At 50.9% G+C, this 25,662-nt stretch overlaps 2 protein-coding genes across 9 annotated transcripts in view; one reads left to right on the forward strand and one right to left on the reverse strand.

The window, feature by feature from the left end:
* Window positions 1-17,172, reverse strand: part of LOC121597059 (protein Gawky-like) — a 35,481-nt gene extending 18,309 nt beyond the window's left edge. Inside the window, exons 1-9 of one of the 3 annotated variants that reach the window (XM_041922542.1) lie at window positions 13,487-13,503; window positions 12,856-13,418; window positions 7,264-7,570; window positions 2,412-7,178; window positions 1,949-2,335; window positions 1,253-1,887; window positions 1,048-1,189; window positions 434-973; window positions 18-369 (exon numbers count right to left, since the gene is read on the reverse strand). In XM_041922542.1, coding sequence (XP_041778476.1) covers window positions 18-369; window positions 434-973; window positions 1,048-1,189; window positions 1,253-1,887; window positions 1,949-2,335; window positions 2,412-5,252 — 4,897 coding nt within the window. In that variant the 5' untranslated portion in view covers window positions 5,253-7,178; window positions 7,264-7,570; window positions 12,856-13,418; window positions 13,487-13,503. Of the gene's footprint in view, window positions 1-17; window positions 370-433; window positions 974-1,047; window positions 1,190-1,252; window positions 1,888-1,948; window positions 2,336-2,411; window positions 7,179-7,263; window positions 7,571-12,855; window positions 14,030-16,073 lie in introns of those variants that run through there. The other 2 variants (XM_041922540.1, XM_041922541.1) reach the window with 2 other exon arrangements.
* LOC121597058 (protein Gawky-like) overlaps window positions 1-25,662 on the forward strand; it is a 49,365-nt gene that overhangs the window by 22,785 nt on the left and 918 nt on the right. For 2 of the 6 annotated variants that reach the window (XM_041922533.1, XM_041922538.1), the window contains exons 1-8: window positions 17,735-17,841; window positions 19,325-19,630; window positions 19,701-23,207; window positions 23,284-23,688; window positions 23,758-24,374; window positions 24,474-24,633; window positions 24,704-25,210; window positions 25,285-25,600. In XM_041922533.1, the coding sequence (XP_041778467.1) occupies window positions 20,031-23,207; window positions 23,284-23,688; window positions 23,758-24,374; window positions 24,474-24,633; window positions 24,704-25,210; window positions 25,285-25,600 (5,182 nt within the window). In that variant the 5' untranslated portion in view covers window positions 17,735-17,841; window positions 19,325-19,630; window positions 19,701-20,030. Of the gene's footprint in view, window positions 1-17,734; window positions 17,842-17,909; window positions 17,983-18,102; window positions 18,260-19,324; window positions 19,631-19,700; window positions 23,208-23,283; window positions 23,689-23,757; window positions 24,375-24,473; window positions 24,634-24,703; window positions 25,211-25,284; window positions 25,601-25,662 lie in introns of those variants that run through there. The other 4 variants (XM_041922536.1, XM_041922534.1, XM_041922537.1 and 1 more) reach the window with 3 other exon arrangements.

Here is a 25,662-nt window from a genome sequence, read left to right on the forward strand (position 1 = left end):
TTTCAAGTATCACATACCAGTGACACGTCCTGTGATAGGTCCGTTAGAGCGCCACGACTGAGCCATGCTCGAGTTTCCAATGCCGCCAGATCCAGCACTCGCGTTTTGGCCTCCGCCACTAGCGCTACCACCTCCATTCTGTCCCGGCAAGCCCAAATGTTGCAAGATCGTCTGTACCTCGCTGTCTGTGGGCGATTCGGCACAGATGGTTGTGTTGCCCAGTACACAGTTGTTCAAAGCTAGCTGGGCTTTGTTTGCTTCCTCGCGGGTCAAGTATTTGCACAGCGCAATGCCATGGTTTAGATACAGATGGAAGTTTTGCAGCGGGCCATGCTGCATGCAAAGTGTTCGCAGCGTTGAACCATCAATCTGGAAACAAATAGCAAACGTTTTTAATCTCTCCTTCTGTAATCCCCACTCTGGCTTGAACTACCTGAGCGGTAAGGTTCTTCAGCAGCAACCAGGTCGAGTACCAGGAGCCGGATGCACCACCACCACCTGCCGACCAATTTCCTCCCTGGCCATGGCTGCTTCTTGGCATCCATCCGTTGCTGCCCGGGCCCCCACCTACACCGCCACTGCCAGACACTTTTCCCGATGACAGCCCGGGCGGAGGTCCACGCGGTGTTTTCGATGCACTGTTGCCAGTTGGCCCTCCGGAACCAGTACCAAGGCCGGCTCCCCACACGTCAGCTGCTGCTCCAGTGACACCACTATCGGACCAGGTGTTCTTCGACGGTCCGCCGAGCTTACCCATACCGCCAGACCCGGTCGCGGATGAATAATTGCTGCTGCTCGCGTTGAAGCTCCAGGTCGACGAGGAAAGACTAATCGAGTCCGTCGGCGATGGTTTGCTGCTAGTCGCAAACAGTTCCGAATCCTTTGCGGACCCAACGGAAATCGCTGCTATCGGGCTGCGGGCAATGCTACCCGGAGTGATAGTCGGATCTTCTTCTATTTTCATTTGAGTGCCCTGGGAAAAGACAATAATAGTGAGTGAGTAAAAATATAACGTTCTTACGGCATCACTACCCTCCCCCTTCTTACCTTCCACGGTTTTCCTGGTTCAAATTCCGGGACCAAGTCAGAGAACGAGTCCTGAGTGGATGGCCAATCCTTACCAGCAATATCGGTGGATGCATTATCTGGCCAACCGTCTGTCATACCGGCGCGACCCGATGACCATGTGCTGCAGGCAAACATTAGAAAGAATTACATATGAAGCAAAACAAAGCGGCCCATCCTTACTTACCCATCGGTTTGTATTCCACCGAGCACGCCGCTATTGCCACCGAGGCCAACCGATTTCGCTGTCGATCCTGGTGCACGCGAAAAATCAGTTAAATCATGACTGTTGTCCTTGTCCATCATTGACGGGAGCTTCCATTGGTTCAGTCGCGACTGCTGGCTAGTGGGCCCGGCTCCACCACCCATTCCGCTGGCGCCGCCACCGCTGCCCGGTGGGCCAGAAAGGTATGGACCGTTGTGCTCTTTGCCGAGCGTCATTTCTGACAGACTGTTCTGCAGTGCGCTCAGATCGTTGGGATCGTTGCGATGGAAGTTTCCACCGAGATGCCCTCCGCCAAGATGGGACGATGGATTGCCGACGGACGAATGCTGATGATGGGACTGCTGATGTTGATGCTGCTGATGCTGCTGCTGTTGCTGTTGCTGCTGATGCTGATGTTGCTGGTGCTGTTGTTGGTGCGGATGCGGCTGTTGCTGCTGTTGCTGCTGCTGCTGCTGCTGCTTTACGTACAGCGTCTGCTGGGTGGCGATTTGATTCTGCAGACTAGCTATCTGCTGCTTGATCTTGGAAATCATGGCTATCTGGTTGTTCGTGCCGGCGCCTCCACGCTGCAGGTTGCCCTGGGTTACTTGCAGTTGCTGTAATCAAGAAGAACCAGTTATGAACCACCCTGTAATATACGACTCTTCTCTAAGTTACCTTAATGCTGCTCAACAGCTGATTCAACAACAGGAAAGTTTGTGGAGCCAGCGGCTGATTCAGGATCTGCGGGTTCAGGTACCCAGTCTGCACGGCCATCTGAATCTGCTGTACGAGCGAGCGCAGTTGCGTATTGGGCTGGACTGCGTTCTGTCCACCGGCACCACCACCACCGCCGCCGACCGGATTACCACCCGCTCCTCCGCCTTGATTGAACGGAGCCATGGAGCCGCCCTGTCCGCCGATGCCAGTCATCGGTGGAGGAGCCTGATTCAAATAGCTGCCAAGCGACTTGGACGACAGACCATGCAAACCAGACAGGTTTGGATTTCCTCCAGCTCCTCCCATGCCTCCAGCACCGCTGCCGGGCATACCATTCTGATTACCCTGCAGCAAGGAAACACAAACCACACACATTACCCACATTTTAGGCCAAACAGTAAGCTGCAACAGTAAAACTTACCTGCTGGAAATGTAAGGAATGTCCACTGCCACCGCCAACATTGCCAGCTCCTCCTCCTGCGCCGCCACCACCGCTTCCCAAGTAACGATTACCGAACGGTGGTTCAAAGACTCCACTACCCCCTCCAACGTTGCTGCCACCAGTGCCACCGCCGCCCAGCTGAGCGTGTGCATCGTCTCTTCTCCAGTCTCCTGCACCGGCAGCATTGCCCATACCGGTTACATTTGGCAGCGAGCCATTGCGCTGCAGCAAATCGACCGCTTCCTCCAGCGCCATGTTAGCGGCCCGCAGTGCATACTCCACATCTTCCTTCTTGTAGCCCATCTCGCACAGAATGCGGTACTGCTTGCTGCTGCGGATGATCTCGAGCGGTCCGTGTGGGGGTTTGTTCGTCATCTTGCCTCCCCCTACGCCCCAGTCATTGCCGATCAGATCGGCGCCGGACGATGAATCGGGCCACACGGCTCCACCACCGCCGCCGCCACCACCAAGTGGCTTTTTGTTTGCGTTCCACGATTGATTGCCAGCGCCAGGAAGGCCAGCACCAGGTGCTGCCGTACCCGGTCCATCCATCCACGAGGCACCACCGCCGAGCGGGCCGCTTGATCCACCGGTTGGCTTATCGTCCCAGTTGTTGCCTCCAGTGCCACCGATGGTGGGATCATCCCAGGAACCGTTTCGTGAGCCTCCCACTCCCGCTCCATGTCCCGTCATCCACATGTTGCTGCTGTCCGCTTTCATCGCATTGCCGGCCGGTCCGGAGCCGACCATTCGTGGACCACCTCCCAGGCCACCCGGGCCCCCTGAAGGGCCGCCACCAATCGGACCGGAGCTCATTCCTCCCAACGGACCGTTGCGACCATTTCTACCGACCATTTGGCCATCGGATACATTGCCTGTGGCTCGGCCGGTACCAACACCACCACCACCACTACTGCCAGGTCCGCCAGAGGCCCACAATGCAGTGCCATCGTCAATATTGGGGTTGCGGCGTACAGCCGGCGGAGAGTTATCGTCCCATCCACCGGACACCGACTTCGTGGGAGGCATACTAGATGGAACACCCCCGCCCACTGGGCCTCCATTGGCTGCTCCACCGACTCCGCCACCACCACCACCACCTCCACCACTAAGGGGCCACTGGTTGTTACCGCCAGCACCGATTGCTGATGCGCCCGAGGACATGGCGCCCGGTGGAGGCATCTTGCCCATCGGATAATGGTCCAGCATGCCCGTCGTAGATCCGCTCAGCCGACCAGAGATACCACGCGGATCGCCACGGAATTCGCGGCTTTGATCGATCCCGCCAGCCCCTGGCGGACGCATGCTTCGAATGTCAACGTTTGGTAATCCTTCAAGCTGCGATGCCAGGTGAGGCGGAACGCCCGTATTCGGAGCACCAGCTCCACCAACCGCACCTCCACCTCCGACATTTCCTCGAGGCTCTCCCCAACCGCCGTTTCCGCCACCTGCGCTCGCTCCAATACCACCCGTTCCACTGCCCCAATCATTGTCCTTCTTGGGGGGAGCAATTCCACCACCGGCCCCGGGCAGACCACCTCCGCCCGCCTGCCACATTCCACCGCTACCGCTGCCCACTGGTCCCACCTGTCCGGCAACTAACGCGCCAGGATTACCGCCCACTGGCGGCGGACCTCCAGCGGATCCGGCCAGTGCACCGGCCACCATACTGGCCCCTCCAGGACCCCCGGGCGCACCGGTCCATACGTTGCTTGCCTCACCGCTGCTCTCATCATCCACGCCCCAAGTGCCACCGTGGTGGCTTTGCGGGCCCCAAGGTGTCTTCTGTGACGGCGCCTGTACCGGCGGCTGGCCACCGTTGCGCAAGTTGGTCTCCCACAGCTCCGTCCCATTGTTGACCGTAGCCTTCAGGGAGGGATCGGGTTTGGTACTCGGTTCGGGTGAAATCGGCACATCCCACTGCGTGTCCTGGTTGACGTGCTGACAGCCCCAGCCATCTTGCGCAAACAGCGCCTCGCGCATCGAGTTCAGATGTTCCAGCTTGGCGGATGGTGTTGCCGCCATACCGCTAACCGCGGCACCACCCGCGCCTCCATTACCTGCAGCCATAGCAGCTGCAGCACCTCCTACGCCACTTCCGCCAGCAGCTCCACCTTGGTTACCTCCGGCGGCCTGATTTCCGCTGCTGGACTGCGATTGATTAGAGTTTGGTCCAGGGTTCTGCTGATTTGCACCTTGTTGCTGTTGCTGTTGCTGCTGCTGTTGCTGCTGCTGGCCCATAGCTTGCGACGTGGACTGCTTGTTGGGATTTACCACTTGATTCCAGCCACCCGTACCGCTCTGTCCGCTTCCTGCATTGCTGCCGACAACCATTGGTGGGCCACTGTTGCCAACGCCCGACTTTCCCAGCAGCTCCTGTCTCGGACCACTGCCCGGCGGACCAACAGGTGGTGGCATACCCGCCTGTCCACTGTTCCACGACTGTTGCTGGGCGGCCTGCTGCGAGCTACCGACCGCTGTCGCACTCCAACCAGAAACACCGCCCCCGACGGCGTTAGACCCTGCACCCGGCGGCGAGCCCCAGGCACCTCCGTTCAGGGAGCTCTCTCCACCACCGCAGAGCCGACCGGACCCAATCCGGCTGCTTCCTTGAGACTCGAGCATTCTCATTCGCTCTGTTAAACGCAGCAATTCGTCAAATGGTGTGTAAAGACTGTGTCGCTGCTGATGCTGCTGCTGTTGCTTTGTTGACATGTTGTGATGGTAAGAAGAATGGTTCACTCGCACGCTCTCATGCTGTGTGACAAATGATGATTCCAGAGTTTGCTTACGTTCTATCGTTTGGTCAGTATCGAACATTATTTTCGTCTCGTGCAGCGTCTCGTGTTTCGACTTTGTGCTTAGTATAAATTGTTCGTCAAATTGTCCAAATGAAGAACCAATTTCTTGCTGGTGTATGGCCCTTTGTTGATAGTTTCGTTTGATTGGATTACGAAAAGAAGACGATGGCTCTGCCCTTAACGTCACTCCTTCGCTTTTCGTACAAATACTTTTAAAATTATTGCTAACACGTTAACGGTTAGTCAGGTAATCAAGAAAATCACATCTCACGAAAGTAACGGCGTAATGTGAGCTATGAACGGCCAGCGTTGTTCTCTCTTCGTCTTTCAGGCAGGGAACGTACGTATGGCGTATTCGTTAGCTTCGGCAATCACGCTAAAATCTTGTCACCTTGTATCGATAAATTAACTCCAATGCCGAATGTTTTGCCTCTGCGCTGCTGATCAGCTGACGGAAACTGTGAGATTATTTAGTATGCTCGTTGTTTTAACAGCACCGAGCGATGCTTTCCTCTACTTTTGACTAATGTGTTCGAACATAAAAAGCTATCACTTCAGACTTCCTCGAATGATGGTGCTGCCCCACTTGGTCCAGGTGTTGCTCGAATAGTTATCCTTTCCGAGCAACTGCTTGCAATCCTCTCTCTCTCCACTCTTGCACTCGACTGCAGTTTGTGCACCTCGGCGGTAGTCGATCTAAACCCGTAAACTGTGCCAGTGTACAAGCCTTCCTCCTTTGTGCTTATTAATATCCCGTTTGCGTGAAATACTGTTACGAGTTGGGAATGTTTTTAAAAAAGCACGCAGCTTTCCGCAAACATACACTGGGAGAATCGATGTCGTACCCCCCGCAAAACTGCTCTCAAACTCCACCTTCAGCAGTCGGGAGATGGATATGTCTAGGACGTTATACTTTTGTTTGACTTGCAACCATAAATCACCTCACGAGAACATGCTAACATATGAGCGCTTATGCTAGAGAGAGGACAGTCTTGTTCTCTTTGTCGGTGGAGCAGAAAGATTGATTCAGTTTAGCGCTACAATGTTTCTGTTTGTTTTGTTTTGTTTCACGTACCGCAATGCCGCACACTTTTGCCAACCATTCTAGGAATGGTTCACTTTCTACGCTTATCCACTAACGCACGCATTATTAACCGATGGCTTGAAACACGAATTTTTCGTTAAAGCTGAGTTTCTGCTTCTTTCCTAACGCATGCATCCACCACTCAGTAAATAAACCATAGGTTTCACCGCCTAATATTGCTCAAATACACTGGATACACACACACACACACACACACCCACACACGACAAGCGAACTGATCAGTTATGAGAGTTCTAAAATGCGAGGATCTCGTCCAACGTACGTCCGCATTCGCACAACTGTAAGAATCAGTTCACTTTACACTAAAACACTACGACCGCTTACACACACTGATTGATTGTAATGCTGAGTAGGGCTTGCATGGGCTAAGATGTTTCCACCCTATCCACATTCAATCAATTTCCAGATGGAAGAAATTTTGTGCAAAGAATACGTTGCACTTTTGCCCTTGCTTAGCCTCCTTTTGTCAAAACTCCGCTTGCCCACTTTTTATGCCTTTTTGCACAGAAATGGCTTTCTACAAATTGTTCAGTTGTCTATTATTGTACTTGCGATGGTTCATGTGTAATGTAATTATTATCTGTTTTGGTGTTTCCTTGCATCCTGCTTGTCACCGGAAACACGGATGCACAATGAAGGATTCCAGATCCTGTCGAACGACGGGCTTTCCCGTTTTAATGCGCGCTCACATGATAGGTGGCAGGTACGTCAGACCGTCACGTCTTGCTCTCACGATCGTACCACCAGGTTTTCGATCTCGGGGCGCTCTCACGTACAACAACGCAAATTCAAATCTAATCTTAAGTTTTGTTGGCAGGGAGATGAAGCACCTTTTGCACCCTGGAATGGTAAAGCGAGCAAGCAAGCAATGCGTTAGATTTGGTTCAGTTGCACTCGGTGTGGCAACTCGTGCCATGGGCCTTACCTCTTAGGACGGAGTTTTAATGCCCGTAGGCACACCGTGCGTCGGTCCCACCGAGACACACGCACACGCTCGTGCCCAAAGGAGAGGATGATCCCAGCAGTGGGAAATATCACAGATTTTCGCTTTGCCTTAGTGTATGATGAAATGTTGATCAATCTCTGGAGGGCAGATAGCAGTAAATGCCTGGAGCCACAGAAATGTTCTTCAGTAGTATATATGCAGATCATTCATACCGAACGACATCCGGTTCCGTTCGTTTGCTGATTCGTTCGTCGGTGGTGTGTTTATATTGTATTTGTTTTAGCACCTGAAACGGGAAAAGAAAATAGAATGGTGATTTAAAAAATCCTCAAAACTCATTGCTATTCAAGCTCAATTTGCCTTCCAATTCTCAGTTTCTCAACGATCGTGTACTTCATATCGACAGGCCGGGCATGATACACAGTTATCGATTACACTAACGACTCTTCTCATTTACACTTTCTGCTCCATCTAGAAGCTTATCTCCCCCAGCGAAAGAAAAGTTTATCACTAATTTCATCACCAAGCTGCTCTTCTTCGAAAATGCTACATCTCTCTCGCTCTCTCTCGCTCTCTCTCCTTTCGCCATCGAAGCTTGATAATTTGCCTCCCATTGAAACGCTAATGAATGAGCCTATTTAAAGTCACAAATTAATTCCATCTTCCCATAGTAACCCCAACATCGCCCCAAAACCGTTCGTGTACCTTCTGCCCCGTGTCTTCCAGCTTCTTCTTCCAGCGAACCCTTTCCCCACGGCGGCTGTGAATGAGCATTTACTCGCTTTAACCGGTGACCGTGGGACCGAGGGGATCGTTCGGGACTGACGCAGCAGTAAACAATTTCTTCCGATGCCGTTGGCTTTTATTAATTCATCACCACGTTGCGCTTCCCCTCTCTTCACATTTCTTCCCTCTGGCGTCTGCCCGCAGTCGCACCAAACTTTCTTCTCTCCCATCAGAATCATGCCACCGGTTGAAGGCCAATTACACAGCACAATTCATTGCTCCGGTCGAAATTATGATACACAAAATCAACGCCGTCAAATGCGCGTGGGTATTGTGAGATGGGAAGAGAACGATGATGGCAGACAGATGATGATACCGTTACCCGGTCGCGATGCTGCAATACATAAACAGCATGGACGATCCGCCCATTCCCTACCCAACATGTCTACCCCCTCCCTTCGAGCACTTGAAAGCTTTTATATTGCTTCTGAGAATTTTAAAGCTTCTTCACTAACACACACACACGAAAACCTCGGCGAATCGTGGTGCCAAAAAATCAAAACAAACTCAACCTCCACCCAGCTCGCTCTCACACACACAGATAGCCAAAGAATTGCGTCTTCTTCTCCAGTCTGCACGCGATCCATTAATATTTATACGAATCTTAATGCCAACCAAATATTAGCATTGCAAGACGCAATTTATTCTTCCACCAACCCCGGTCGTCCGTCGTCCCCATTTGAAAGGATTTTTTACATCATCCGCTCCGTTCTCTGCTGATGATGCAGCAGCAGCGGTTAGTTTAAGGTCAGAAGAAATCTACGATCGAAAGCAGCGCACATCTCTCCTCGCCAGCTGTAAACGACCGAGGTTCATCCGTTTTCGTGGCCTTTTAAGGTGTTAAGCAGCCGCAGGTGATCTTTAACAACGTTCGCTTTTTATGGACCGTCCCAATCGCCTATCTAGCGTTTGTTTTGTTTTTTGTCAAGTACTGAAATACCTTATTGCGCAGTATATGCAAACATTAAATATCCAGACAGCTTTTGATATGTGTGACGATTGCTTGAATGTGGAATAATGTTCAAACTACATGCACGCTTTCAATATCATTCACACTCAAGCAAGAACACACATTGTCCTATTTTTAAGAAGAAAAAAATAGTAATACCATCCATCAAACCCCATTCAACTCCATTTTAAGTGCCGTCTAATACGCAAAAGCCCCGCTCGGTTCGCTAACGCGGTGAGTGAATGCCGTTGAGCTGCAATAAAACTGCGACTTAAATAAAATCGAACACAACAACACAACACACACAAAATGCCATTACAAATCAAGACACACTCACACATACTGCTGCAGCTTTTTTTTTTTTTGCCCATTCGCAGCACACGAAACAGCCACCGAAAAATGGTGGTGGAAAACTGTAAGTGTGGCTGTAATGATCAACCAAACGGGTTAGTTTTGCCGGTTTTTTTTTAATGCTCCAACCTCTGTGTGTGTGTGTTCAACACAAACTCTTTCTAAGCTACCACCACCCTCTAACCCACTTCCCCACCCACCCCCAACCCACCATTCCAACGCCAAACAACACACAAAGCAAAAGGGCAGTAAAAACAAACGGTTTCGGTTCAATAAACTATTACGCAAAGCCTTGCCCCGGTTCCCCTCTCCACACTGCGCGCGCTCTTCTACGCAAATCCGCGTGCGCCGCGCGGCCCGTCGCGTTCTGCGCGTCGGACATCAAATGGCATAAGCGCAGTAAACCCACCCACCTACCTCCTCCTGCGCCACACTCGCCCTGAAAGCTGGGCGAAAGCAAGGTTGCACACACCGTGCCACACAGTGCATTGCCCGGGAACCGGTCGGAGTGTCCAGGTGGGGGAGTTTAACTTTAAGAAGAGGCACAGGGTCTTTAAGAGCCAAACACACACACACACACACACACACTCACATAAAACAAATCTCATTCGAATTTGACACGACTAGCGCGTGTTCTGTTGCGAGCCTTCACCAACGTTGTTGCGCGGTTCGTAGCACAACTTTAACCGCTGTGTTTAACGGTCGCAATAGATTTCAACTCAGGGACGCCGGCGATCATTGATCTATTGGCGTTTGATGTCAGCACCGCGCAGCCTTTGGCTCTATTCATCAAAAAGGTGCAGCAAGGCGTCGTGTGCCCGTTGCCACCGTTGCCAATAATAAGAGAACATGCAAAAAAACGCATGAACATGTTTGCTTAAATCAATTTTAATTCTGCTGAAAAAAGCGTTTCAAAACGCTCCAGTACAGTACGATAATATTATATCATATTTCCCGAAATAGATGTTACAGAAAAGATTACAGCTGCTTGCTTACTCCATTATGCTGTCACCAGCCGATTCATCACGATTTGATTCCAGCGTCCCATTTTTACGCCGCAAAGCTTTAGGGGCGCTCGAAAGCTCACACGTAATAGAAACCCTACCGCAAAGATCGCGATCGCAAATACAAACAATCGTGCTCTAACACACACACACACACACAGACAGACGAACACACAAACGCGCAAAGGAAAGCCGCAAAGTCGTGTACTGCATTCCGTACCACCACTTTTTTGAATGAGGCCAACGCGAGAGAGAACGGGGGGAGAGGGGGGGAGTGGCATGTGATTCGCGTTCCTCGGAAAAGCATGCTGATGGGGTAGTTGAACCTCGCAATAGATCGAACTAGAGAGATAGAGAGGACAGTGGGGGGAATGAGAGAGAGAGAGAGAGAGAGAGAGAGAGAGAGAGAGAGAGAGAGAGAGAGAGAGAGAGAGAGAGAGAGAGACGGAGAAAAAGAGAACTCGAGAAAACCCGTCATCGAGCTAGCTGAGACATGATGATGTGTGGTGTGGCTATAATATCCAACATTAACCACCACCTCCCTCATCCCCCACTTCCCTCTCTAATAATAATAATAGTATGGCCGACCGGCGCACATGTTGGAATTGCGTAAGAGCGCCTTTGTTTTTAAAGCGCCGACACACTGTTCATTCACAGCCCGAAAATAAATGTGAAATAATCGAATTTTGGATTAGTGATGAATATTAAGCGATATTTCAAAGACCTGTTTTGCTATTTGATTCGTTCAGAATTGATTTTAATACAAACAAAGCTTAGTAAAGCACATCTAAAAGCTCATATATCAAGCAAATGCATTCGCCTTTCGTCTGCCGTCCTACGCTTTCAGGCCTCTCAATTCTCTCTTTTTTGTTCTTTCCAATAAAAAAACAATTTTCGAATTGTAGCTTTTCATTACACTTTTAATTAAAACGCAAGCAGTTTCTACCGAACTCAGAGTCAGATGAAATCGCACAAAACCCAGGCAACGCCGTCGCACGCATCCGACATGCCCCGGTGCTTTCCCGGTCCGTCATTCGGCGAGAGGGAGATGCGATCATCATAATCATCATCATCATCACGTGTAGTAGAGCCGTGGTAGCAAAGCGGAAAGCGCTCATAGATCACCACACACACACACACACCACGCGGCTGGTGGTCTGCCAACCGGAACAACAGATCGCGACTTAGGCACGAACGGAGGGACCGAAGAAGAAGAAGCAGCAGCAGAAGAATTCGCTAAGAAAAGGGCCGCACCACCTGAAAGCTTTGGCCCCGGTGAGCAGTTGTTTCTAAATTGAACAAATGTTTACCCATTCTCTGGTGCGTTATGATGTTGGTTTAGCCGCAAAAAAGCAAATCGTTTCTATTGGATTACAAATCGGGGTGTTTTTTTTTTTTTTCTTTCTTCAAGACAGAGCAATCTTTTGTTCGACTAATTCCTCACACCTGAGAAGGATTGCAATCAAATGCTATTTGTCTTTAGCTTATAACAGGACCATTGCCGTGTTGGCTGCTGAACTGTTCCCTGTTCGGTGAAGATCGCGCAAAAGTAAGCAAATTGTTGAGGTGAATGCTTTGCAGTAGGTTTAGTAGGCCTTAAAATAGCACCACTCACTTATACACACAACCACGGTAACCACAAGGAGGGTAAGATGTTAACTTTGCCTGTCATGGTAGCGCGATTTCCAGTTGTTGCGCATGTTAATCATCCCTCCCGTTGAGCTCATTTCACCGTCGAAGGGCCTTCCTAGTGTACCGGCCACGACTCGCTACTCGCTGCACAAAACACACCTGCCGGAATGAATGTTGCTGTGCACTATGGCGTGTTGGCCGTTTGCTAATTTCGCTGCACCGGTGTCAGGTTACGCATTTATGTGTGTGTGTGTGTTATACTTAGAACATGACTTTAAAGGTTTACCATTTTATTGCTGCACTACTGTGTGGTGGTGCATTTTATGCGATTTTGGGATGCAAATGCCACTTATAAAGGAGGAAAACCGACCACCATCTATTCTACATTGTATAACGAACATTGTATGCTCGGCAGAAACGACACAACGACCTGGACAATTCTCTCCGATATAATATGGAACATCCGTTGGTCGGTTGGTAGCACCATTTGCAAATCAAAACCACATGCTCTCCCGTCCACCGAACATGTGCAAAAACCAATGTGCGTGTCTGTGCGAGTAACAAGTGCGATTAGCCTCTGGCCTAATGATACGGTTTTACTAATTCAAGGTCAGCACGACCAGCACGACATGCACGACCACATTTCATAACGGACAGGGGTGATGATGGTGATATCAATCAAACGCACACACAAACCTATCACAGAGTACGTGATACTAGCAGGACAGTGTATTCCTATAGGAATGTGGAATCTCAACTGGATTTCTGTTGTGAACTTTTAAAGTGGATCCAATCACTCCATTCCAGTAGCACAACAATTCACATTTCACACTGAATAAGAATCCTTACCGATCTTGAATGAGAAGGATACCAACGCTAGCTTTTTTCACACTCTTCACCTCAGTAAACAACTTAACTTTTCTCTATCGCTCTCTTGCTCGTACGCATTCACGCCGCATTTCTCAGTTCGAAGGACATTGGCACGAAAGCCGAGTCTTTCTGCCTGCCAACCTTCTATTACACGGCACCTGATCCTATTGAACCGTATGTCCCGCGCACTTTGACATTTATCCAATATTTTTGTGCAAATTTTGCACCTTCCCGCCTTTCCCCGTTCTGCACGGGTGTGTCACCTTTCTGTTGGCGATTGGTATTCTGCAAAAGTGGCCACCGTTCTTCAGGAAATCGTATGCACCAGCACGAACTTGAATCCGTCGTCCTGGACGCCACAGGCACAGGGGATACTAAATATAGAAAAGCGTGCACACACACACACACACACACACACACACACACTCGTGCGACCCTCACATTGCGTGTTTCTGGATTTACGTTGCGTACTTCTGTCTTGTTTGCTCCTTTGCGCAGTTCGAGATCTAACAAATCCTGCCGCGCGTTGTTCTTTCTTTTTCCTGCCAAAACACAGAAGGAAACAGAGAGATAGAGAGAGAGCGAGTGTGTGTGTATACGAGAAATTCACCACCAGCGACAGTAACGTGCAGAAATGTGAAAGGTTACTGCGCATGCCTACGATTACCATTATCCTTCGCCTGGTTCTGTCCCGTTCATCCTGCGGGCCTCTCTTTCTGTCACCCATGGTTACTACCAGCCAGTAAGTGTAGTAGGCGAACCTGGGGGCCGAAACAAGCTGCAAACGAAGGCCAGATTTTCGATGTAATGTGGGGAGGACAAGCGTTGGAAGATTCGTCTCCAGCAAGGACTCGCTATCTCTTTCGCTCTCTCTCTCTCTCGTTACATCTCTTGTAAATGCACACATTCCGTAACACACAGCGACGACCACAGTCGTCAGTTCTATCTCGCCTTGCTGACGTCACTGCAACTATGTGTATACCCCCGTAGCCCAGAATTTCTCTGCAGCAGCTGCTCGGCTCGGCTGTGTGTAGTAAAAAATCGACCCCTTTCATTCCGTCCCACTGCGTGCCAGCGGTTGTGGACATAGGCATCTGCATGAATGCAACTATAGATCCAGTTTTTTCGTTTTGATGCTTTTTTGTGTCCATCACTCCCCGCCACTACCTCCTGCCTAACGGATGTCGCTCCGGGGAGTGCGCAGAGAAACGAAGGCAATATCGAATATGATTGGCAGACATTCGGAAGGTAATTGGGTTTGTAACGAAATGGCAATTACTCTCGACACTAATTGGTTTGATTTGGTTGGTACAGCAGGATGAGACGGTGATGGTATCGCTCAAAGTCAAGGACAAACGCATCATCGGGTGCTTCATCCAATCAGGCATGCATGATACGGTGCCGCTATCGCTATGCAACATTAAATTTGCAGAAGTGTGAAATATCATTTGCATATTGAGCGATAATAAAGCAGAAAACAAAACGAAACTAACCTTCCGACTGATCCGTTCCACATGTTCTATAAAGATAACACACTCTGCCACAAATGACTCCTAGCCTAGTAAGCTTGTTTGAAATATACGTGAGCGTTTAAAGCCGACCACAAGCCGACCCGATTCATCTTGTTCCGTTTTATGCGTTTGATTGTTTCAACAACAAGCTTAGCATGTTTACCTTCATCACGTCCTAATCGTGCTAGTGCAGATCGTAAACCATTTAACAACGATCGCAACATCATAAAACGTTTCGTCTTATTGATATCGTCATAAAACCAACGATGGAAAATGGCACATGTCCCAGCGTCATTTGCCAATGCTCCATTACAAAAAAAACACCCTTGCTACACACACACAAGGAGCAGCGCAAAGCGTTTCAAAAGCTCCGATGCACATAAACCTTCCCAACACATAGGAAGCTCGCGGGTGCAGTGTAACGTGCAGTTGCTGCAGTAAGATTGTGCATTGTAAACGGCCACAGTATGGGAGCAAAGTTATGCCCGCATTATAATTGCACTTCGCACAAATGAACCCATTGAAAACGGAACAAAACGATGAACAACGACATATTTACTACGGTCTCTAAGGTAAACTGCTGCACTCTGTCTCTAATTAGTTATTGTGTAATGTCAAGGAAATTACATCCCCATGTTGGTCTGCAAGCTCGTAAAACGAAAGGTAAACATTGTCGTGGTCAGGATCTCGCGGTGAATGATTTTTACATCCTTTTTTGATGTTAGAAAATCATTGGATTCGAGGTGATAGCTTTTGAAAAAGTTCTCGTGAGCGGTGAACGACCGCTCTCTCTCCATGTTGGAAAGTAAGTAACTCAATAAATCCTATTCTTTATGACACGTACAGTATATATGAATACTTTTATTCTAGCCACGACGGGACGCTCTAAATGAGAATGCGAACCTGTCCAGTCTTGTAGGAGCCGGTGCATCTATGCCATAGACCGCCAGGCCGTCCTCCGACGCTAAGGGCTAATACTGCAATATATCGCTAATGTTTAATACCGAGGTTTTAAGTAAATAATAACACAAATATGGCTTGGATTTTATCACACCAACATGAATTGTTAGATCAAGCAAAATAACACATAACGCTGAAATCAACAACAAAAATAGTAAACAATTTCCATTCATACTTATATAGTACCGTCTCTCTATCTCCTTCTCTACCTTCATCGTTCTCTGTTTCCTCTTCCTTTGCTATTTTATCTTTAGCTTCATATAATGGCTTCCAGGCTTGAGGGCAGACAAACTTTAGATAAAAAACAATCGGTTCAACAAAAAGATAATGAATTCTTGTCGGGGGGGGGGGGGGGGGGGGGCAGCAGTAACGCAAAAGAGCTTTCTTTTCCATTTTCCATGCCCTCACCCAATCCCCCCTCCCTTTCTCACGGCAAACCATTTTTTCACCCCTTTTCTAAACATGTTCATTCTGCACGCAACAGTAATCACGGCACAACACAGTGCTGGCAAGAAAAACGCACACTTACACACCCTCACACCCTCACACACACACACTCACAAAGAGCATTTCAATCGAAACCAAGGTCGAAATTTGGTCATACGTCGCCTACTAAAATCACCCCCCAGAGGATCTAGCTACTGTTACCCTCCCCCCCCCCCCCCCATGACATTCCATCACCACTCCAAACCCCCTCTCCCTTGCCCACAAATTCCAAACACTTACTTATCACACTGTTGCTGCATTGCGCTGATTTGTGTAGTTTGGGGTTAGTTGTATGTATGTTGTGTTGTTTTTTTTCCTTTTTCTCCCTTTCACGTTCTCTCCCTCTCTTCCTCGCGTTCTCTCTCTCTCGCTCTCCACCGAATGATTATTAAATTGGCCTGGGGATGATGCTTCGATGACACGATCCCCCGCTGGAACGTTTTTCCTGTTGTTGTTTTCTTCTTCTTTTTTTCGGCGGTGACTAGAGCACGGTGATGGAGCCCGGGGAAACTGCAGCTTTGCTACAACACGGCAGGGACATCACGGATAACGGGGTCTCCCAAACTGAGGTGTATGTGTGGAGGGGGGGGGGGGAGGGCTTTGCCAGATGCGAGCGTTTGTGGATGTGTTTATATATGTGAGTGTGTGTATGTGAGTGGGTATGTTTCGATTGGGAAAATGTAATCGTAGTACACCACTGCTGCGCCTTTAGCAAACTTTTCACCGAATCGTCGTTTTGTTGTGTGCACAACTTTTGTTCCCGATTTTCCACCCACCTTTCCTCGCACGCACTGCCTAATTTCACACACCCGCACTGCACTGCATTTCACACCCCCTTTTTTTATTTGGAATGCGAAGGAATGGAGAATGGAGCCCGATTCTCTGCACCCAACAGCAAATCAGCTTCACCTCAGAGTGGGGAGGAAGAGGGCGGCCCGCGAACTTTTTTTGTACACGTCGCCACAGACACTTGTCTCGAAAGAAAAATGGGGGGCCCCGCGCGCACGTACAGCGTGAAACTTTAACACACTCGAATGTTTTCCGTTTTGCTACTAGTATTACAATTATTGGCACAGGTAGTCGTCAGCAAACGTACGCGCACCACACACACCGCTTCACGGGTTCCACCTTTGCTTCTTTGCTTTCTCACACATCCAGGCAGAGACATTTATCTCAACACGGCCACCATTCACCACAGCACGGAGCTGAGCCGTCGCGAGCTTTCTCGTGTGGAGCCAGCAGCCTCACTATGGTGCTTCGCAGCGCGATTTGGTGCACGATGACCTTTTTTTCCTTTCCTTCTCCTTGGATGGGAATTGACGAAAACTGAACGCCAATCATCAATCCGAACCACCAGCTCACACACACACTTGGAGAGTTGCGCCCCAGCCCTACGCATACCGTTACATTCTCCATCGGTTTGGGGGGGAATGGCACACTGGAGTTGTATAGTGGTCAATTTTTATTTCTTTTTGTCAACATTAAGTTTTGTCACTCTTTTTCATTCGATGTTTCATTCAATCGGTTTATTTCACATTGAATACCAAGTCAAAATAATTAGTGTTTTAATTTGTGTTCAAATATTTGGCAGCATTTTGGGCTGTTTCCAGTGAGCTACGACCGTTTTATCATATATTTTGAGACAAACAGAAATGAGCAGTACATTGCCCGTGCCTTTCATGTACATGAAATATGTAATTGATTTTCTTATAAAATCACATCAATATGTTGACCAGTAGGTACAACTTTGCACACCCATTGTGCTGATTGCTGCTGTGTCAAACTTCGGTACACGTCGGATAGCAATCATCATTTTTTCCGTACACTTCGCAAAGCATCATCAACCAAGAAAATCCACACACTGCCAACGGCTGTCAAGCAAGGGTACACATTCCACAAACGCACACACACACACACACGCACGCATCATCATCACAGCCCTTGTAGATGTAGATGTAGAACATATTTCGCCTCTAGGAAAAAAGGGCAGCCACTCGCGCTGAAGAAGGTAAAGTTATGTTGCTTGTTATTTTCATGGGTTAATCGCTCGGAATCCACCCCAAACAGTTGAATATCCATGTTGGAACGGGCAATACACGCAGTGCGAGTGATTTTGCCCCGCAATACCGTGCGCCAGTGTGTGAAAAGTGTGAGGAACCCCGCGATCGTGAACTCGGGATATCTAATATGGCGGCCGCCAACGAAATGCTATGCACTTTGGCACCCAGTTGATGCAGTTTTTTTTCCCTCTTCTTTTGCTGCTGGTGGGGGGATACCCAGTGCAAAACGCAGGCAGTGTGTATGTTGTGTGCGCTGCACCCGCGCCAGTGTGCTAGAAACAGTGTGATGGGAATGTAACCGTGCCACTAGCAGTGAATACACTCCGGACGTTGGTCGCAAGGGAGTGGCAAACACACACACACGGGGTAGGCGATACCTGAGTGCAGTACTGTGATTTGCGAAGCTATCCAGCAGCAACAGTAGTTGCATGTGTTATTGTTTTGAGTAGGATCATAAATATTTAAGCGATCAAAGTGCAGTGATTTCTGTCGTGTTGCGGGCTGGAATTTTGGAATTGGTATGGAGTGCAGTGCGAATGAAAAAGTCATGACTGTATAATTAACAACCCACAGGGACTCTGCGTGTGATGTGAAAAGGTGCCACCGTAATATGTTCATTAAGTGCCTTTTTCTTTTTATTGAGCCGATTTATTTCGCCCTGTATCGGAATTTATCTAGCCTATTAGCATCAATTAAAATTGGAAGCAAAAACTTCAATTCTTAAGCGGGGCAAGTTTGCGTAGTGTGCGGTGAGAATGGTACAAGTGGTTTTTTACGTGTACAAGTCGTCCGCATTCTCGCTCTCTTTCTCGCTTGCTCTCCTGCATAGCTAACGGCAACTATACACAAACACTCTTGCAGGAGCATGTTTCGTGTACGAGGAGAAAAAAAGTCCACCTCCACCTCTACGTGTTCAATCGCAAACAAGCAAAAAGTTATGTTGGCCCAGCGAGAGAAGGAAAAAAAACACGCAACAACATCAATAGGGGACACGAAAAAGCAGACAAAACAAACATCACCACCTCACGCACACGAACGCACGGCGTAACAAAACAAAGAAATCAAACCGATCTTCTCGCATTCTTGGGTGAAAGGGAGAGCGGCCATCCTTTGCGTGGAGACGGCCGTGTATTTCATAAGTTATGCAAAGAGAACATGATGATGGAGCGAGAGCGAGAACATGCTGAACAGATAATCCAAGCAAGCGAAAGAGAGTGCAAAGGTGTTGTGTGTGTGGTTGTTGTTGGCTCTCGCGGAGCATATTATGATGAAAACATAGAAACTGCATCGATACCTTTGCTGTTTGTTCCTTGTTATGATGGAGTGCCTTTCTGTCCGGTGCAAGGAATTATGTTTAATCTTGACATTTGAATCACAACTACAGGCGATACAACATGCTAAATTAATTTGCTTTCTTTTATTTGCTTTCAGATTCCAGTAAAGTACTCCTTCCAATATAGCAACTCTCGAAAGCCACGCACCTACGGCTAGGACGGCAGTGCGTCAGTGCTACTTGTTTGTTAGTTTAAAGTTGTGGTCGGAAAATCGTTCCCCTCCCCCCGCCGAGCGGAACGATTTATTCCGCCGTAGATCTGTGATAACATTTGTAGGTTTAAGTTTCAAATCATCCAGTCCAGCACACGGAAACCACGGATCAGTAGTGTTTGTCGATTTGTCGATTGCAACAATCTCATCCCGAACTTGACGAAAGCTGGACAATTCCGTCCAACGCGAGAGGTACACAATGGAATGAGCGATCGCTTGAAAGCGTCAAGGTCACTAACTTTCGTGTTTTGTCTCGTTTTAGGGCCTGGTGCTCTGTCCTCGCAGATTGAATAAAAACCAAACAAGGAGTTCCTTCCGCCAACTGCATCAAAGGAACGTTTTCTTTCGTATCAAACCGGTGAAAAGCTTCCCATTTCTCCTTGTATTCACGTCGTTCACATCGCGCAAGATGCTTGTGGACAGCACAGCCCTGGGCGGCGAGACGATGATAGGAGGAATCTGAAGTGTACTAATCTGTACGTTCATTTTGAGTTGCGTTACTGTGACCTAGCTGCAACACACGCGGCGAACGCACTAGCGTAACACCAGCCAGTGATTCTATCCCGACCACTGCTACTTTGGTCGTCGAGATATGGAAACTATTAACCGACGGCAACTCCAGCCGAAGGAGGAGCTGATCGAGAGCAGCACATCGTCCAGGATGACCTCGCAGGAGGTTGGAGGTGGCGAGCATCATCAGGGGGCATTTATCGAGCAGCTGGATCACAGGAAAATCGCGCCCCGCAGCCGTTACTCACTTCCCGCAAACACTCCCAAAGCCATCGAAACGATTTCCGCACCATCAACGAACGACGGCGGTGATGTTGCTGTGGCTGCTGTTGGTGGTGCTTTTAGTGACGCCGTTCAGCCATCGGATGCGACGATCCGCACTAGCCATAACGATTATGACGACGACGACGACGACGACGAAAAGCCGACCCATATTGATACTGTGACATTGAAATGTGATTTAAATGATTACCTGATTAACCTTATAGATGTTAGCTGTAGTTTAGCACGGTCGGATGGTCGAGCCGGTTTGCCACCATGGAATGCTGTACCTTCGTCCCAGGGTAGCAAGATGGTGGCTCGTGATAATATCAGTTTGAAGGGCTCGGGCCGTCTTACGCACGGCGGGCCAACCTACACGCACTTCGACGAGCTTGTGCGCTGTACCGAGCGTGAGCGTGAATGGTTGCGACGTGGCCTATCGCACCGGCTGCCCCGGCTAAGGTTGTGCGGTGGTGGTGAAGATTCCATCAACAATGGTACCAGTGCGTGGGGTACGCCGCCTGGCGCTTCCAGCAACGGAGCGCTGAGTGCATGGGGCGGGTTGCCAAATCAGCAGCAACACCAACAGCAACAGCAATTAGCTCCGTCCGCTTGGGGCAGCGTTAACAGCAACAGTAGCCCAGGAAGCAACAACAACAACAACCCTGGACCGAACGTTAATACTGCGAATGGCAATGGAAACGGTGCGAATGTTGTCCAGCAGCGTGGCGGAGGAGGCTCCTCCAACGCCGACCCGAATTCCAACAAAGCGAACGCTCAACCGACTTCCACCCCGAACGCTTGGAATGCCACCGTTAATCATGGGCGCCATGGTGCGAATGCAGCAGCCAATGTCGCCAACAACAACGGCAACCATCCACACGGCCATAATAATAATAATAATAATAATCAGCAACAGCAGCAACAGCAGCAGCAGCAACAACCGCAGCAGCAACATGCAGCTAATATGGGTGCTAGCAATAATCATGGCGCCGGAAATGGAGCCGCGAAGAACCAGCTCGAGGTGCTCAGTACGATGCGCGATGCGCTGTTCAGTCAGGATGGTTGGGGCTGCCAGCATGTCAATCAGGACACGAACTGGGAGGTGCCGGGCTCACCCGAACCTCAGGGTGCTGCTGGCAATGCTGGCGCTGCTGCCGTTGCCAAGCCAGAAGGGGCTGGACCGCACGGAACCGGTCCGAACGGAAGCTGGAAGGCACAAACCATGAACAACGGTACCGAGCTGTGGGAAACCAATCTACGCAACGGTGGCGGTGGACCCCATCTCCAGCAACAGCAACAGCAGCAACAGCAGCAGCAGCAGCAACAGCAGCAGCAGCAGCAGCAGCAGCAGCAACAACAAGCTCAACAGCATCTGGCACAAGCGAAGGCTGCCCCATGGGTTCCGACGAACAATCTCGGCGGAACTTGGATGGAAGACGATGAAGCTGCCGGTGGTGCACCGGGTGGTACGGATGCGGCTGCTAGCGTATGGAATGGCAGTGCTGCTGCAATCGTCGCGGGCACGGCCGTAGGACAAGGCGTTGGTCCCGCTCCATCCTGGGGTGCTCTTAACAATGGCAATGTTGTCCCGGCTCCACCGGCGGCTGCAACGGTCGCAGGAGGAATGTGGCCTACGGGTGGCAATACGCCCGCCATCACAACAGCGGGAGCCCCCACCGCGGGATCCATGAACAATCCGCAAATGGCTGCAATCGGTGTGAAGAAAGATCTGAACGAATGGGGAGCCGGTGGCGGCGTGGGCCAAGTGGGAGCTGTTGGTTCAGGCTCGATCGGCGTCCCCGGTGGCCCGGCACAAGGCGGTTGGGGGACAGATGCTCGAGCAGCGGCGGGCGTTACGGGAGCTTTACCGTCGGTTGGCAGTGGTGCGAGCGTGAACGGACCAACGGCGGGTGGATTCAACATTGGCTCTACACTCGGTGCGGCTGCCGATGGACTTCGTGGCGATCCACGGGGCATTTCCGGACGGCTCAATGGTGCCGCTGCCGGCAGTATGTGGGGAGCGGCCGTTCCCGACCAACGATCGATGTCTGCTGGAGCGGGCGGAGGTGCTGTTCTGCCGGGAGCGGTAAGCGCCGTTGGTGGTGGACAGCAGCAGTGGGGCGGAAATGGCAACGCAGGGCCAGCCAAGCTGCCCACAGGTGGTTGGGACGATGGCAGACCGTCCGCACTGGACGATGCGCCCTGGGGACAGGGCAATGCGGTCGGTGCTGGCGGGCCGGGAGCACTGGCCAGGCAGAACTCGGCCGGCTGGAAGGATGTATCCGATGTGATGATGCGTCCGGGGGCAGGAGCTCCCGGCGGCGGTCCTATGCAACAACGCAATCAGCAGCAGGGCGGAGGGGCGGGGCCGTTCGGCCCGGTTCCGATCCCATCCGGCGCTGGCAGCGGTGTGCGGGGCTCTCTCGGCAAGGACGGCATGTGGGGCGGTCAGGTGCAAGGCATGGTACGGAACGGTTCGTGGGAAGACTCGGTCACCGGAGGGGGCTGGGGCGATGAGAAGGGTGGTGGCTCCTGGAATATGGATCTCGGCTCGAACGGTGGTGCAGGCTGGAATAAAACGCCGGTCACCCCGAAATCCGCCGGCATTGGATGGCCCGATCCCAACGATCTGACCGGCCCTGGCATGGATTGGGGTGGCCTCGGTGGTAAGCCCACGATCGGTGGTGCAAACAAACCGCCCGCTGCACTGAACAATCCGTTGGAATATATCCGCGCCAGCAAGGAGTACCGGCTGCTGTGCGAGATGGGCCACAAGAAGGAGGACGTCGAGTTTGCCCTGCGTACGACCAGCATGAACATTGACGAGGCGATGGAACTGTTGCGTCATGGGGCATCTGTGGCCGGATTATCCAGTGGATGGCGTCGCACACTGTCCGAGGATCATACCGGGGGGCTCGGAATGGGTTTCGATGGTCCGTACTCGGGCCGCATACCACCGCTGAATCATGCGGCCAGTGGATTGTCTTACTCACAGGTAAGTGGCGCGATTATCGTGGTAAAATGCCAAAATATCCATAAACATTTTCTGTATCGTTTTCTATCCCTGCCAGAACAATCAACAAAACATGCTGAACAACATCCCGGGTGGTGGTCCAGTTGGTGGACTCGGCCTGGACGGTACCGGGCCAGCTAATCTCATGGCACTGAACAATCTAAAATATCTCTCGCAGGGCGCTGGTGGCGCAGGTGGCGCAACCATGGCCCCCTTCAATCATAACTCTCTGCTGCCACCTGGTGGTCGCGGACCGAACCAGCAGTCCCAGGCACACCAGCAGCAGCAGCAGCAGCAGTTGGCAGCAGCGGCAGCAGCACAACCCACCAACCAGCAGCTTCGTGTGCTGGTTCATCAGATCCAGTTGGCGGTGCAGAATGGTTTCCTAAATCATCAGATCCTCAACCAACCGCTGGCACCACAAACATTTATCCTGTTAAACCAGTTGCTCACTCACATAAAGGTAAGCAGTAAGCGAGTGGTACTCCAGGCGAACGTGTTGTTAGCTGACGTTTCGTTCCTTCCGTTTCAGCAAATGCAAATAACTCAAAGCAACTTGGCCCGCAGTGGTGCAACGGGCGGCGTGAGCGCTGTTCAGATGACACTGGCGATTAACAAGCATAAGTCGCAGATTGCCCAGCTCCAGCAGCAGATCGTTACCCAGCAGAGCATTTACTTGAAGCAGCAACAGGGACATCAAGGATCGATGGGACCGCCGCCACCATTAATGCCGGGCTCGAACCCGAACGCTGCGCTCGGTTTGGACTTTATGCGCCAGCAGCAGCAGCAGCAGCACCAGCAGCAAGATCTCATGGCATTGCAAAGCACCTTCGGCGAGATGGGGCTCGGCAAGGATCCAATCATCACGTCCACCGGTAGCGTCTTCCCGCCACCGATCGTTCCCGTACAGCAGCAGCAGCAGCATGCCGTCGTGTCGGCAGCTGCCGGCAACGTCGTTGTCAGTGGCAGCACTAGTCAGCAGTCTCGCTTAAACCAGTGGAAGCTTCCGTCGCTCGACAAGGATCCGACCGCTGGTAAAGATGATCTCACCGATTTTTCGCGCGCTCCCGGTCCGTCGGCGGGCAAATCAGCGCTAACCTCTACCACTACCAGCACTAATATAAGCTCTCTGGGTCTCGTGCAAGATGGGTACGTGTTGTTGCCATAGCAACGGAGCATACTGGGGAGAGAGAGAGAAATTGATTGGTCTTTCTTTTCTTTTCGTCTCCATGCCTGCTCGATATACAGAACCTGGACTACCGGTCGTACAAATCTAGCCGATGGTTGGCCAGAGCAAACCGGTGATACCGATAGCAAAGACTGGACAACGGCCACCAACGCTGCTTCGCAGGACAGTTCCGCTTTCACAGACCTAGTACCTGAGTTTGAACCGGGCAAACCATGGAAGGTAGGTGACCAGAATTATCCTTCTCCCCAGGAACTGCGTTTTTTATCGTCCCTTCTATTGGCAAATGCAGGGAACACAGCTTAAGATTGAAGATGATCCTAGTATTACACCGGGCAGCGTCGCCCGTTCGCCACTCTCGATTGCCACCGCCAAAGACTCCGAGCTGTTCGGTGGTGGTGGTGTTGTATCCGTCGCTGAGAAGGCGTCGCCTACCGTAGCCGATGGTGGAGGGCTGAATCTTACGTCTTCCGCTTGGAGTTTCAACACCGCTTCACTAACGTCCGCCGCTAGCGGCAATGGAGGTGGCTCAGGTGGCAACAAACCGCTGGCCGGTAAATCCGTCTGGTCGGACAGTTCGGCCGGTGGCGGCAGCGGCAGCAACAACGCGGCTGCCGTTGATGTATGGTGCACTCCGATCACCAAACCATCGGCTACGCGAGGCCCTCCGCCCGGTCTGGGCGGCCCGGCGGCTAATAAGAGCGGCAACGGTGGAACTGCCGCCGGTACACAGCAACAACGTGGTGCAGGATGGTCCACAGGAACATCGTGGCTTTTGCTGAAAAACTTCACTTCCCAGGTAAGATATCCCCTCCCCTCTCTTGGCGACAAAATGAGTCAAATTAATGGAACTTTCTAACTCCCTTCCAACAGATCGATGCATCGACCTTGCGCACGCTTTGCATGCAGCACGGTCCGATCCTTACCTTCCACTCCTATCCAGCCCACGGGCTGGCCCTGTGCCGATACGCGATACGCGAGGAAGCGGCCAAAGCTCAACAGGCGCTCAACAACTGTACACTCGGCTCGAGCACGATCAGTGCCGAATGTCCGGCCAGTGAGTCGGAGGTGCAAACGTATCTGCAGCAGCTTGGCGGTGCAGCCGCAGCTGCCAGTGTGGCGGTCAGCAGTACCGCCTCGAGCCTAACGTCTCCGACCTGGAGACAGGAGCGTACTTCGAGCAGTTCAGGTGAGGCGATTCAACACGCACGAAAAAAAAGCTCCTTTGTAACGTGTTCTGGGCATTTGTTT

The sequence above is a fragment of the Anopheles merus genome, chromosome 3R, assembly GCF_017562075.2.
Source record: "Anopheles merus strain MAF chromosome 3R, AmerM5.1, whole genome shotgun sequence".
Classification (NCBI taxonomy): domain Eukaryota; kingdom Metazoa; phylum Arthropoda; class Insecta; order Diptera; family Culicidae; genus Anopheles; species Anopheles merus.